This window comes from Alosa sapidissima, chromosome 11 (assembly GCF_018492685.1).
Source record: "Alosa sapidissima isolate fAloSap1 chromosome 11, fAloSap1.pri, whole genome shotgun sequence".
NCBI lineage: Eukaryota > Metazoa > Chordata > Actinopteri > Clupeiformes > Clupeidae > Alosa > Alosa sapidissima.
In genome coordinates, this window is record NC_055967.1 from 32714061 (window position 1) to 32729717 (window position 15657).

At 44.9% G+C, this 15657-nt stretch overlaps 1 protein-coding gene across 1 annotated transcript; it reads left to right on the top strand.

Annotated features, from left to right (window-relative positions):
* Positions 1–400: 400 nt before the first annotated feature.
* si:dkey-88e18.2 (interleukin-12 subunit beta) lies at positions 401–15321 on the top strand. Its single transcript, XM_042111322.1, has 10 exons — positions 401–831; positions 8873–8959; positions 9239–9369; positions 10361–10588; positions 10847–10943; positions 11274–11431; positions 11536–11681; positions 12146–12181; positions 12320–12439; positions 15148–15321. The coding sequence occupies exons 2-10, from the start codon at positions 8916–8918 to the stop codon at positions 15319–15321; spliced, it is 1134 nt and encodes a 377-aa protein (XP_041967256.1). The 5' UTR covers positions 401–831; positions 8873–8915.
* Positions 15322–15657: the final 336 nt, after the last annotated feature.

The following is a 15657-nucleotide window of genomic DNA, read 5'->3' on the forward strand; positions in this document are numbered from 1 at the left end:
GGGGGGGGGGGGGGGGGGGGGGTTATACATATGTGCTGATGTGCTAATATAGCACGCAAACAGTGAGGCATAAAGACAGTGGTACAAGTGGCTAGTGGACAGACAGTACCAAACATGGAGGGGGTGAAGAGGCAGACAGACTATGCAGAGAAGTCTATCTCTCCTCTTCCCTTAAGTGAGGCATTGAACAGTTCAATGGCCCTGGGGACAAATGACTTTCTCAGTCTGTCAGTTGTGCAAGGCAGTGAGCGAAGTCTCCAGCTGATCAAACAAATTGGCCCGTACGGGGAACGAACCCGCGACCTTGGCGTTATCAGCACCACGCTCTAACCAACTGAGCTAACCGGCCAAGCAGTGTTCCAGCATCCAACAGAGGGTTTGGAGGTCGGGGAGCAGCTGCTAAAACTTAAACAGGGTGGCCGTACAGTTGCTGACTGTTCGCTGGCTTTCCTGACCATTGCAGCCAGAAGTGGTTGGAATGACCAATCTCTGCTCACTGTCTACCGACGTGGTCTGAAACCTGATATACAGTCCGAGCTAGCCTGCCTGGATGACAACTTGACCCTGGACCAGTTAATGGCGTTGGCCATACGTCTGGACAATCTCCTAAGAACAAGAGGAGTGCCTAGGATCCGTTCGTCTGTCAACAGTGAACCCCTTCAGGTCCAGCAAGCCCAGGAGCCAATGGAAATAGGCCTCACACACCTGACCATAGAGGAGAAAGAGTGCCGGTGGCGTAATGGTTTATGTCTGTACTGTGGGGCGTCTGGCCACCTTAGAGCTACCTGTAACCGCCGTCCTCAACCCCAAGGGCCACAACAGTCTGCTGTGGTGAGTAGATCCTCCAGTGATTTTATACCTGAACTATTCAGCATATCAGTAACTCTTAAATGGGGAAGTGGTCACTACTCAGGGCCTGCCATGATTGACTCTGGTGCTGCTGGCAATTTCATTGCTGAACAGTTAGTGCATTCTTGAAAATTCCACGAATTCCCTGTATTCGCCCTTTACGGGTGAATGAAATTGATGGTCGACCGCTGGGCTCAGGACAAGTTACGGAGAGGACGCAGGTTTTACAACTGACCGTTGACCATGTTCATACAGAAACTTTAAGTTTATTTGTTATTAACTCACCTGTCCATCCCCTTGTCCTAGGCTTGCCATGGCTTCGCCAACATGACCCGAACATATCTTGGTCTATGAGCAGTGTTCTTACCTGGTCTCCAGCATGTCAGGACCGATGCCTGCAGGTACAATGTGCCTCTACATCCATTGAAAGCCCTGAAGTGGGTGACATTGAGATCCCACCTGAATACCAGGATCTATCTGAGGCTTTCAGTAAGGTGAGAGCCACACAGCTGCCACCTCATCGCCGTTGGGACTGCTCGATTGACCTCTTGCCAGGGGCTCCGCTGCCACGTTCCCGGGTCTACCCCCTATCTGCCAAGGAGACGAAAGCCATGCAGGAATATGTGGATGAGGCTCTGAGACAAGGTTTCATTCGGCCTTCGACTTCGCCTGTGTCAGCAGGGTTCTTCTTTGTGGAAAAGAAGGATTGTGGGTTGCGCCCATGTATTGATTACAGAGCCCTCAATGACATCACTATAAAGTATCGTTACCCACGTCCTTTAGTCCCATCAGCACTGGAACAACTTTGTGGGGCCCGATGCTTTACCAAGTTGGACTTGCGGAGCGCATACAACCTGGTGAGGATACGGGAGGGTGATGAATGGAAGAAGGCATTCTCTACTACCACTGGTCACTACGAATACCTTGTGTTACCCTATGGGTTAGCCAATGCTCCATCTGTGTTCCAGTCATTTGTCAAGACATGCTCCGAGACATGCTGCATACATTTGTTGTTGTTTATTTTGATGACATTCTGGTATACTCAGATAATCTCCATGTACATGTCCAGCATGTGAGGGCGGGTACTTACCAGACTGCTTGAGCATCGCCTATTTCTCAAGGCTGAGAAATGTGTCTTCCATCAGTCTTCCATGTCTTTTCTAGGCTATGTGCTGAGCTCCCAGGGTGTGTGGATGAATGAGGAGAAGGTGCGAGCCGTTCTGGACTGGTCGAGCCCCAGGACAACTAAGGAGCTTCAGAGATTTCTGGGCTTTTCAAACTTCTACCGCAGGTTTATTCGAAATTTCAGTTCTGTGGCAGCGCCCCTAACTTCCCTCCTGAAAGGTTCTCCTCGTTGTTTTACCTGGACACCAGAAGCAGAGGAGGCAATCAAAGCACTCAAAACTAAATTTACATCAGCCCCATTGCTAAAGCATCCAGAGCCTGCACTTCCATTTGTGGTAGAAGTGGATGCCTCTGAGGTGGGGGTCGGAGCCATTCTTTCTCAGCGTCAAGGTAACCCTGCTAAACTTTCCCCATGTGCTTACTTCTCCAGGAAATTGTCCCAGGCGGAGAGGAATTATGACGTTGGAAATGGGGAGTTACTGGCCATCAAGCTTGCAATTGAAGAGTGGTGCACAACATCCTTTTGTAATATATACGGATCACAAGAATCTTGAGTATATACGTACCGCCAAGTGTCTCAACACCCGACTAGCCAGATGGGCCCTATTTTTTACCCGTTTTCAGTTCACCATTTCATATTGTCTGGGTTCAAAGAATGCCAAGGCTGACTCACTCTTTCGTATGTTCGACACAGAATGGCGCTCTGCCACGCCGGAACCCATTGTCCCACCAACATGTATTCTGGCTCCAATACGGTGGGGTCTGGAGAGGGAGATCCGGGAGGCCGCAGCTCATGACCCTCAACCGTCTGAATGCCCTCCGGGCAAGGTCTATGTACCCAAGCCGCTGCAAAGTCGTCTCATAACCTGGGCACGCACACATCTCTAGGCACAGGCCATCCTGGCACCACACTCACCCAACAGCTGCTGTCCTCTCAATACTGGTGGTCAACCCTGAACAAAGATGTCCAGACTCATGTTCAGTCGTGTAGGGTTTGTGCCCAATCTAAGGTTCCTCGACATTTACCTGCAGGGACCCTGGAACCACTTCCGATTCCTCAGCGTCCTTGGACTCACCTCTCCATAGACTTTGTCACTGATCTACCTCAGCCTGAGGGTAATACTACCACTGATCTACCTCAGTCTGAGGGTAATACTACAATTTTAGTCATAGTTGACAGATTTTCCAAGGGTTGTTGTCTTGTTCCTCTGCCTGGTCTCCCTACAGCTCTCCAGACTGCTGAGGCCCTTTTCCACCATGTCTTCCGACGTTTTGGCCAACGTTTAGGGCACCCAGTTTACCTCACAGGTTTGGCGGGCCTTCATGGAGAGGCTGGGGGTCACAGTGAGTTTGACCTCGGGCCATCACCCACAATCTAATGGCCAGGTGGAGAGGTTGAACCAGGAGATCGGACGGTTCCTCAGATGCTATTGTGGGGACCGTCAGAACGACTGGTGTAGATTTCTTCCCTGGGCCGAATATGCTCAGAATTCATTAAATCATTCTTCTTCCGGCCTGACGCCTTTTCAATGTTTTTTGGGTTTTCAACCACCTCCCTGGAACCCATGTAGTACAGAGGTACCAGCTGTGGAGGAGTGTTATGCTTGTAGCAAGAATGTCTGGTCTTCCGCTAACGTTCACTTACAGAAGGCCGTGAAGAGACCAAGAAGGCAGCTGACCATCACCGCCGAGAGGCCCCAACTTACCTACCGGGCCAGAGGGTGTGGTTGTCCACAAGGGACATCAATCTCCGCCAGCAATGCAAGAAACTCGGACCACGCTTCATTGGGCCTTTCAAGATCCTGAAACAGATTAACAGGGTAACAATATGCTTGCAATTACCTCCTCATTTTAAGGTCCTTCATTTCATGTCTCCCTCCTCAGGCCGGTAGTTCCAGGTCCACTGCAGGAGGCAGAGCCCCTGGACACTCCACCTCCGGTCCTTGACATTGATGGGGAGCCGGCATATGCTGTGAGGGCACTTTTGAATTCAAGACGGAGAGCCGGACGTTTTAAAGCAATTCTCTCAACAATTTAAAAACGGTAGAGTACAGTAAGAGTAAGTGCATCAGTGAATGATGTTTTTAAAGAGTTGAGTGTCAGTTCAAGACAGGTGGTAAGTGCTGGGATCAACAACACTTATGGTAAGTGGTGCTATGAGAGGAGATGTTCTCTAAAGAGCTGGGTCTTCAGGAGTTTTTTGAAAATGGAGAGGGATGTCCCTGCCCTTGTAGGAACTGGCAGTGTGTTCCACCAACGAGGAACAACAGATGAGAAAAGTTTGGATTGGCCTGAACGTACCGGTGGTAGAGCTAGACGTCGTTCGTCTGAGGAGCACAACGGTCTGGAGGTACTTTGTAGGCAAGCGTTAGAGACTACTTTGTAGGCAAGCGTTAGAGCCTTGAATTTGATGCGGGCCGCCATAGGTAGCCAGTGTAGCTGGATGAGCAGCGGGGTAACATGTGCCCTTTTGGGTTGGTTGTAGACCAGGCGCGCCGCCGCGTTCTGGATCCTCTGCAGGGGTTTCACTGCGCAGGCTAGGAGACCCGTCAGGAGGGCGTTGCAGTAGTCAAGTCGTGAGATGACTATTGCCTGAACCAGAAGTTGGGTAGCATCTTGAGTCAAGTAAGTCCTGATTTTCCGTGTGTTGTAGAGTGCAAAACGGCATGACCGGGCGACTGAGGCAACATGATCTGAGAAGGTTAGTTGGTTGTCGAGAACAACTCCTAGGTTTCTTGCAGTCCTTGTAGGTGAAACAGACAGGGAGTCGAATTTGATGTTGATGTTGTGGTGTATGGTAGGTTTAGCTGGGAGGACCAGCAGTTTAGTCTTTGAGAGGTTCAGCTGGAGGTGGTGTGCCTTCATCCATGTAGCTATGTCTGAGGGGCAATCCGAGATCCGTGCTGAAACCAAGGGGTCATCAGGTGGAAAGGACAGATAGAGCTGTGTGTCGTCTGCATAGCAGTGGTATGAGAAGCCATGTGAACGGATAATCTGTCCCAAGGAGGTGGTGTAGATAGCAAAGAGAAGGGGGCCCAGCACTGAGCCCTGGGGGACCCCTGTGGTGAGATGGTGAGGTGCAGATAGATGACCAAGCCATGATATGTTAAACGAGCGTCCTGTGAGGTAGGATTCAAACCAGGAGAGAGCAGAACCGGAGATTCCCATGTTAGAGAGTATAGAGAGAACGATGCCGTGATTAACCGTGTCAAAGGAAGCTGATAAGTCAAGCAGAATGAGTACTGATGACCGAGCATTCACCCTGGCTTCTTTTAAGGCTTCTGTTACAGACAGCAGAGACGTTTCGAGAGTGGCCGCTTTTGAACCCAGACTGATTTGGATCCAGAAGGTTGTTCTGTGAAAGGAAGTCAGAGACCTGTTTGGAGACTGCTCGTTCAATGGCTTTGGATAGGAAAGGCAGGAGTGAGACAGGGCGGTAGTTCTCGACTTGAGCAGGAAATTATTGTAGCCTAGTATGGTATGGAGACTGCTTTGGCATCGACCGGAAAGCGCTTGCAGATGGTAGGCTGGTGAAAACTGCCCAAGGCATCACCGGTTCCTCACTCTGCATCCCAGTGACAACCAGCCAACTAAGACCCCCCCCCCCCCCTTTGTTTTACTGTTTATGCACTACAATGGTATTGTTACCACACTGCACATAGCTGTACTGTACATATCTGTCTATACTGAATATCCATATTTATTCTATTTTCTTATAATATATTCTGTTAATGCACTGCATCTATATTATTCTTACTACTACTCCTAATGTTAGTGCTACTACATTGCAGATATCTCTACGTGTTGGACATATTGTTCATACTACATAGCCATATTTATTCTGCACTTTAAAGGTTGCTAATACACTGCACATATTTATATTTAATTTATATTACTGTTAACCACCTTCTGTAAACCAACTGTATACTGTCTACACTGCTCTATATATCTTGTCCTGTCTATGCACTACCTGTCTATACTTTGTATATCACATTGCACTTTTCTGCTGTTTTGCACTTCTGGTTAGACGCAAACTGCATTTCGTTGTCTTTGTACTTTGTACTCTGCACAATGACAATAAAGTTGAATCTAATCTAATGAATGGACGCATGAGATCTTTATTATTCATTCATCTATTTGACCCATCCTATTAACCATTTAGGGGGCATAAAGATGTTTTCTGATGAAATATGAAACCAGAGAATGGTTGTGACTGGGGTGTCCCAGCAGTCTGATACATGTCTTAAACATGATCGATCGTTGTTGTGAACATTTCTGTGTGGCACTTGGATCACTAATGATGGCCACTAGAGGGGTGCATGCCCTCCTTAAGATGGCTCTTCCCTATATAAGGGGGGGAAGGGAGGGAATGATGAGTGCCACTGATTGTCAGCACCTGTGTGCTGCTGCTCCTCAGACCAAGCGTGCAACCAGCCAAAGGAGGTTGCTGGTTTTCTCCTTGCCTGGAGGGATGTTACTAGGCCTCTTTTGTTCTCTGTTTGTGGAGAGGTTGTGAACTGTTTTTAGAAGTTGTTTTATCTTGTAACCGATGTAAGCAGATGTAGACTTTGTCCGGTTGTTTGTATGTGAGTAATTTCAGCGTCTGCAGGTAATTGAAATTTAATCTGTTTAGTTTCTGCATGTTAACCTTTTAGAGGATATGTTACTGATGTTACTTTTGTCTGTTTGTAGAGACTACGGGGGATCTTTGGCCATTGCTTCTGGGAGGATGGCAGCGTAGAGGCTTTGTTGTGGCAATCGCTGTTCCTCTTGTGTTCTTTTGTTTTTTCTTTTGGTTATATGTGATTGTGTATACATATGCTTGAGTTTTTCTTTCTGCTAGCCAGCAGTGGTGGTAATTGCTGATAGATGGATCAGCTTGTGTGAGTTACATGAACTACTACTTTGTTTGTTTGTTTGTAACCCCCCCTGCTCTGTCTCAGAAAGTGGATGATTAGAAGCTGTGGTTGATTTAGCTAACTGTGGGGAAGGCTTACTAAATGTTGCATGTGCTCTCAAACGGTTCCCCATGAAATACATGTGAAATAAATTATATTTATGTTCTCAACTGTTATCTACTTCTTGGGTATCATTCCTAGAATTCTAGTAATTCCCATTTAACACTGGTCAGACTACATCTTTGAGGCTGAATTTGCCTAAAAGTGAAAAGCCCAGCCATGTGAAGGTCACGGAATGAGTCTGCATGCAGAGCAGGGTGAGTGGCCACTCTGTTCCCTGGTATTGATGTAGTAAAGGGCTCGGGTCATTTGCATGTGATTATACTGACGTCATCCCTTTCACTTGGCGCCTGTGGCCATGAAAGGCATATTTAAAATATTTAGGGGAACTGAGAACTGAGAAATATTATTCCTTGATAGAGTAAGTTAAGTGTGTGTGTGTGCGTGCGTGCGCGCATGTTTAGTTTGCTTCTTGTGACATTGTCATACTCATGGTGGTGTGTGTCTGTGTGCTTGTATGTCTGTGTCTAACAACACAAATAGTGTTCATAGTATTTCTGGGTATGTTCAAAAGTGGACATTATCTATTGAACTAATCAAACGTGTGTGTGTGTGTGTGTGTGTGTGTGTGTACGTGTACAGTACATCGACCCATCCGGTGAATTTCCTCCATGAGATCAGATTCTCATTTACACATTGTACAGTGTTGATAAGCCCATTATCATTAATCGACAGGATGCCTGGAAAGCCCAGAGTACCAGGGCATCCCCCTACCTTTCCCCCACTCGGATGAGCCCTGCACCCTAACACCCACCCACACACACACACACACATAGAGACAGTGCTCTCATTGAATATTACTTACAACACATAGGCATACACACACACTCCTTTGGACTGCTGATTTGCAAAGGAAAATAACAAGGCGGTCACACTGCAACTATTCACACATCATGGTCACACTGCAACTATTTTTATTCATGTGGCTGTCACTGTGTTTGCATATCTGTGTGTGTGTGTCTGTGAGCGAGAGAGAAAGAGTTTGACTGTGTATGTGTGTGTGTGGCTTATCACTTCTTTTTCACTTGAAAAAAAGGGTGTGAAGAAATGTGACCAAATGAAGGCCAGTAGATTCCTCTAACTTAACACGATTCTCTAACTTTTCCGTACACTTTCCGTCAGTGTCATTAAAATGCCCATTTTGAAGAGAATAACACCTTTGTGATGAAACACAGAAAGACTTGTGGGAGAGAAAAACAGAGGAAGTAAGAGAGGGAGACCGATAGACAGAAAGGGGGAACAAACCCTAACCCATAGTGTGGTGCACTGAACTCTATAACTCCCTGTGCAGCTGAAACTGAGCTTGAGACTGTTCACTTTCAGTGAAGAGAGAGTGTATGTAAATGTTTCACTGGTCATTTTGTTTATTATAGCTGCCTGTGTGTGTGTGTGTGTGTGAGAACAGCGTGTGTGTATGTGAGCAGTGGAGTTAAGTGGCACCCACTTAAAATGCATCACCATCTCAGTATACCTACTTAAAATAGGCAAGGATACATATTAACAAATAGAGTTTATCAACCTCTTAAGTTTATCCACATTTTAAAAGAGTTCATTCACCTATTGCAACTTTTAATATTCAAAAATCATTATATTAGCCACATTATTATCTACATTCACAATATGTACACTCATCAACACTCCCATTGGTATTGTTATAGACATTGGACAATAGCCTAACCTCCACCATCATCAAACATGTTCTGAATGTCTTTTTAAAAAATCCGATGGCGCAGTTCACACAGAATTCATATAGTTTGCACGTCTTATTTTACCACTACACCCCTGCCTATAAGCATATTTTCCCTGGAGGGAAACGGCCCCTGTGTGTGAGCGCCGAAACTCAGAATTTTCTTCCTGTTGATTTTTTTCTCTCTCTCAAGTGTGTAGGTGTACACGTCCAATAAAAGAGTGGTCCGCAGCGCCATGGACTATATTTGCAAGAGGCTTTTCCGCGAAAATACAAAAAAGTAAGTATTCTGAAAATATGACATTTTAATATTAAAACTTTGTAACTGTGGCTTTTACGTCTATGTTTTAATTGTCAGAGCTGTTATACCATTGATTATTCGGATTATTGGATATTCATTTAGCCTACAGATGAGTCGCAAGACTTTTCAGCAAGATTGTTCCATTAGGCCTAAGCGTCAACAGTTTTGGGTTAATTTATTGAAGGAAAATGATCAGCTAAATTATCCAAAAATGTTCTGATTCCGATTTACATTGCTTTCGTTGTTCTGTTTTTCTAGATTACACACAAACACCCGGGAGACTGAAATCGTTTTTTCCGACTCAAGTGCAATGCTTTCCTCGATGTCGCTTGTGTGGGTCGTGGCATTTTTCGCCGTCGGCTCATCGCTCACCTCCTTCCCCGAGCACAGTAAGAGCTCATTAATAACCATCTGTTCTATGCCCGATTGTCCTTCTTGGATATCTTGTGTCATCCTCCGCAGCCTCCTTTTTCATTAGCTCTCCAAGAAAATGTCGGCATGGTTTATTTCCTTCCTTACTGTTCGTCAGGATAACGGAATTTCGTGAAACTTAGTAGGCCTATAAGGGTGCGAGCCAAGGAAGTGTCCATCTCATAAAAAGTTGGCACACCCCGCGCATAGCCTAACAAGGCGATACAATCAAATAGCCTAAAGGCGCGAGTGGCGCTGTTGCGCAGTATATGGGCACGATAGGCCTAGACACACGCATACAATAGACAGAGATTTTTCATAGAAATTGATTCTTTTAATACATTTCAACATATTATTTATTGTAATAGTCAATATTTCATTTCAATTTCACAATACAAAGAAATAAACTAAAGGATTTACTCTGAGTGCCATTCTCAATTTCACAACGTAACTCATTTGAACCAGACCACCGTCTCAGATAGGCTATCCTCAGTGTCGAACTAATTTTGGTGCGACAAATTATGTTTCAGTTTTATCGGCACAATTTAGGCTACTTTCGATACACATGTTTGAACATTTGAAAATAGACAATTTGTTAAACATAATAGTTATCAAACATGCTTGATGTGATGAATTCAGTATGTTAACATGGTCAAAATATAAGTGGAGGATTTAAGTCAGATTACAGTCCTAATCAAGATTAATTTAAAACATCGAATGCATTAATGTTTCCAAAATTAATTAATTAGTTGAGAAAAGACTTTTCACTGAGAAGCCATTCTTGCCATAAAAGTTCTTTGATTTTTTTTGGTCACTGAATGGCAGTTGCTATAAGATAAGAATGTGCCATTTTTGAACTTTTTAATATTTTTATCTTGATGATTTAATTATCATTAAATGTGTGTGTGTTCATGCGTGTACTGTATATGTGTGTGTGTGTGTGTGTGTGTGTGTGTGTGCACTCAACAGGGCAGGTGGTAAACAGGGGAGCCACGGTCATCCTGACATGTAGTACCGACTTTAAGGGCCCCATAAGATGGACATACTCTCCCCCTGAGGAGGATGATTTTGAAGTGCACCAGGGCAGCCGGCTATCCCTCTCCAACTTTGATGAGCCTGGCAAATACTCCTGCTGGGGCGGAGACAGGCTCCTCGACAGTGTATATGTCTTCCTAGAAGACACTCCCGACAGTACAAGTGAGTATTTCTGGAGGACAAAGCATACATTTTGGTGTGTGTTTCTGGTTATCAAATATGTATTACATACATGTTGAAGAAAAGCATTGTTTTGATAAAAGCATGGGCATCCGTACTGCTTCATGTCTCACTCAATCTTATGCTCACTCTGTCTTCCTCTCTCTGTCACTCATCCTCTCTCTTCCTCTCTTTTTATCACTCTGCCCCCCCCCCACTCTGTGTTACTCTGTCACTTTCTGTTTCTCTCTCTGTCTCTAGCCCCAGAACTGAACTGTTTGGCTGAGACCTACGGTTGCTCCATCAAATGCTCTTGGGTTGATCCAAACTACACAGCTGTGCGGCTGAGGAATCAACGGTAGTATTCACACACACACAGGCACACAAATACACACACACGCACACACACATACACATGGTCACACACACACACACACGTACCCCACATACACACATACATGCACATGTTCTTCACACACACACACACACACACACGTACCCCACATACACACATACATGCACATGTTCTTCACACACACACACACACACACGAACACTAACACACATATATGATCAGACAAACAGATATTGCAAATTTTGACATTGCTTACACTTTTCCTTGGGCTCAACATGTTTTTATGTGTGTGTGTGTGTGTGTGTGTGTGTGTGTGTGTGTGTGTGTGTACAGAGACGATGGTAAGTGGGTATCTCAGTCCCCTGAGGGAACGTTCATTGTGTCCCACGTCACTGACTCTGAGGAGATGGTGCCACTGAAGGTCACCCTGGAAGCCATCAATGATCAGAAATACCTGCAGATCCACAAGACCTTCTACCTGCGCAACATCAGTGAGTATGTGTGTGTATATGTGTGTGTGTGTGTGTGTGTATGTGTGCCTTTGTACTTATGTGCTAATATGCATGTGTGTGATTATGTGCTTGTGTGTGTGTAGTCCATCCCTCCCCTCCTAAGGTCCTGTGGCGTAAAAAAGGTGATGTTTTAGAGGTGGATGTGAATCCTGCAGACACCTGGGCCAAACCCACCAGCTACTACCCCCTGGAGTACCAGATAGAGTACAAGAAGACGGATAACGGGGAGGTACTAATACACACACACGCACACACTCTCTCTCTCTCTCTCACTCACACTCACACTCACACACTCTCTCTCTCTCACACACACACATACACTCGCTCTATCTCACTCATTTACATACACTCTCTCTCTCTCTCTCACACACATACACACTCGCTCTATCTCACTCATTTACATACACTCTCTCTCTCTCTCTCTCACACACATACACACTCGCTCTATCTCACTCATTTACATACACTCTCTCTCTCTCTCTCACACACATACACACTCGCTCTATCTCACTCATTTACATACACTCTCTCTCTCTCTCTCACACACATACACACTCGCTCTATCTCACTCATTTACATACACTCTCTCTCTCGCTCGCTCGCTCGCTCTATGTCACTCATTTACACACACACACACACACACAGAAAGGCAGACCATATATAACACAGTGAAATCTTTCTCTTTCTCTTCAGACGGTGAAACAGCTGTGCTGTAAGGGAGAGACAGCGGTTAGTGCTACTTATTTACAATATACGCAAGTAATGTTGCTGCTGATATTACAATATTACGTTGTTTATTTTTATTGAGTCTTTGCTCATCTAAACCTCATCCTTCTCCTTTCCCTCACACACACCACACACACACAGGATTGCTGGCGTAAAGCGAAGTGCCAGGTCCACGTTCGGGTCAGCAAGTTCCGTGTCCGTTCCCGGGACCCTCTGGTTCACCGTGACTGGGAAAGTGGAGAGTGGACATCTTGGGAAAATGTAACTTACTGACGCTAGTCTCCCTGTCTTTTCTCTCTCTCTCTCTCTCTGTCTGTCTCTGTCTTCTCTCCATTTCTCTCTCTCTCTCTGGGGTTTCCCCTTCAGGCTCTAGCAAAGTCGCCACAATATTCCGTACAGTCTGCCGCCTCTGGTTTGGCGCGGTATTGCACGGTATTGCACTTACGATCGGATGATTTAGCAATACGATGTCCTATGGCAGGGAGCACTGTACGGAACACTGTTGCTAGCTTCTACTCATTCACACTGATGTGTGTATTTATTTTATTTTATTTTATTTTATTTATTTATTTATTTATTTATTGATTGATTGATTGATTGATTGATTGTCACACAGTGACATCTGTGCTGAATGTACAGTATATTTATGTGTTTATGTGTTTGTGGATACATTTTCCACAATTGGTCCTGTGTTTGTGTTTCACTCTATTCTATTAAAATCTTCATTCATATATCTGTTTCACTATTGTTTGTCTGTTTATCTGTCTGTTTATTATTATGTTTACATGTGCATGTCTGTGTGCACATGTGGGAATGAGAATTATATATCCCTTTCTAGAGAGAGAGAGAGCATCATGATTAGTTGTCATATGAAGGTAATTTAAGCAAGTATAGCTGGTCTCAGACACCCCCATCCCGTTTGGGTTTAGTTTCAGGGATTTCTATGCAATATGCCTGGAAATGGGTCTGACCAGTGCAATTCCTAGTGGCCATACATCAGTGGTGGCAATTTCTTCATAGTCATCAGCCCAAAAGAGCCTCTATTCAATATTTCCAACAGCTTCACATTCTGTTACCAATGACAAAGGTTGAGTCTGGCACTTAGGGTCCTCTATTATCAGCAAAACCAAATGCAACTATGAGCAGTGGGATTCCACACCTTTAACCCCACTCTATTCTGAACTTGCCCGTGAAGCCATTTATCTCAAAAGAGCACAGGATCGAGCTTCTTACTTGACAGGCCACAGTGCCGGCCATTTTGTCTTCGGATAACTTGTGTTTACTGTGGTAATCCTCTATATTCCTCTGGAGAAACTGAGCTGATGTGGGAGAATCACAGCTTTTGCAAGTTTCTTAGGAATATATTTTGTATGTTATGGCCAGTGACTGAAAACAGAATGATTTTTGTTCCCGTTCAAGTGTCCAAAGGCCTATCTCCACTAAATGGTAACCTGTTAGAACGTTATAGAAGATTATGTTAACAGTCATTTTGGTTACATATTTGGAAAAGGTGGTTATAGTGTGGATATGAAAATCCACTCCATCAACTCAATAGGCTTGGCCTTTTATACAGGGGAGACACTGATTCATAAAAATCTGACTATATTCATCCTATAAGGGGTCTGGGGAACACTGTGTGTGCAGGTGACTTTCCAAGTGTAACGGATACCAGCTATAGCTTAGCTGTGCTTGTGGAACGTTGGTAAACTTCACTCCCCGACACCTCAAGAGTGCTGCTGGCATGCGAGCCAGTAGCCTGGGCTATTGGCTCAACGGTCAGCACGCTCGCCTCCTGATCCGAGGTGCTGCTGTTCGCGGGTTCGAGTCCGGGCGTGTGCAGGGCTGAATCGCGCAGGTTCAACACAATGCAGGTTACACAAGCCTATGGACCTTTGACATGTTAAAGCTGTTGAACATCAGTAAGAAAGCCGTGAAATTCCCATGTAAGTCTATGTGACAGGCATGGACATGGTCTCAAAGGGGAAAAGGCATGGCGTCAGTTGAAATATGTCGGTGTCATTTGGTTGCTCGATCCAGTGTTCTTTAGATCAACACCCCAAACCAACAAAGGCTCATGTTCATGACACAGGTCACAGATCATAGATCAGGTTGCGTGAGATGAAAAGCACTCAACACTATTCTTACTTTTGCCATTTGTTTGGGATGGGATGAATACAATTGTTTTGTTTTAAAGTATATATTTTTTGGCTTTTATGCCTTTAATGCGACAGGATAGTAGAGAGTGACAGGAAGTGAGTGGGAGAAAGAGCCGGGGTGGGATCCAGAAAGGACCACAAGGCGGGAATCGAACCCGGGTCGCCGGCGTGCGGTGCAGGTGCCCAAACCAGTTGTGCCACGGGCGGGGCCAGGATGAATACAAATTTGATGCAACACATTTTTTTTCTAAATAGAGCCGTCAACAATTTATTGTCTTAATGCCTGACATATTCCAAACATATGACTCATGTCTATTTTAGGTGATTATGTTAGTTGTTACTATTGATAATACTAAAAAGATATCTAAAGTAATCTGACACCAAATATTTTCTCTCAGTGAACATGGTTTTGGTAGAACAGAACATATTCTTATGGTATAACATATTACTATTACAACTACGTATCACACTAGGTAAGCTTCAACAGCTATTGAAACCAACAGTCAGTTCTCGTTTTAGAACGATTCTAAGGGCCCAGCACTGACAGGGGACACAGAATTATTGTCTGTCATAGGGCCCACATTTTCTAGCAGCGCCCCTGAACACACACAAACACACACACACACACTCTCTCTCTCTCACACACACACACACACACTCTCTCTCTCTCTCACAAACACACACACACACTATCTCTCTCTCTCTCTCTCACACACACACACACACTCTCTCTCTCTCTCTCACACACACACACACACACACACATGCCCATTACCCAAACAGCAGTTACAGTCCTCTTATGTTTCTACTCAGGTTATGAAGAAGAAAAGAAGGAAAAGAAAGAATGGAGAGAATAAGAAAAACAATAGAAAGCAGGACAGAAAGAATGGAGAGAATAAGAAAAACAATAGAAAGCAGGACAGAAAGAATGGAGAAAAAAGGAAGGCGGGAAAGGGAGAAAACCCTGGTCTTCCCACATCTTTGTGATTCGACACACCATCTGTCTGAGCCGACTGCTTTACACACCATCTGTCTGAGCCGACTGCTTTACACACCATCTGTCTGAGCCGACTGCTTTACTCTGGACCTGCTACCGGCCTAGATCATCCTTAATAACTACCTGCTCAACCGTTTGGTAGAGCACACTTTAAAGCTGTGCATGTTCGATGTGTGTCTGTGATATTCTGATATTCATAATAATGTATTACATTCATTATACTCCATGGCATGGATATTTGAGTCAATTCATCATTTTGTAACTGACAAGAACAGGATATGATGGGGCGGTGATGGCGACGGTGACTTCCACCATTGTGAGTTGCT

Bases quoted from the DNA above. Each gene is read 5' to 3' on its own strand.
- si:dkey-88e18.2 (XM_042111322.1), top strand. From the start codon at position 8,916: ATGGACTATATTTGCAAGAGGCTTTTCCGCGAAAATACAAAAAA. The intron at 10,944-11,273 runs GTAGTATTCACA...GTGTGTGTACAG, and splicing joins GTGCGGCTGAGGAATCAACG to AGACGATGGTAAGTGGGTAT. The intron at 11,432-11,535 runs GTGAGTATGTGT...GTGTGTGTGTAG, and splicing joins CTTCTACCTGCGCAACATCA to TCCATCCCTCCCCTCCTAAG.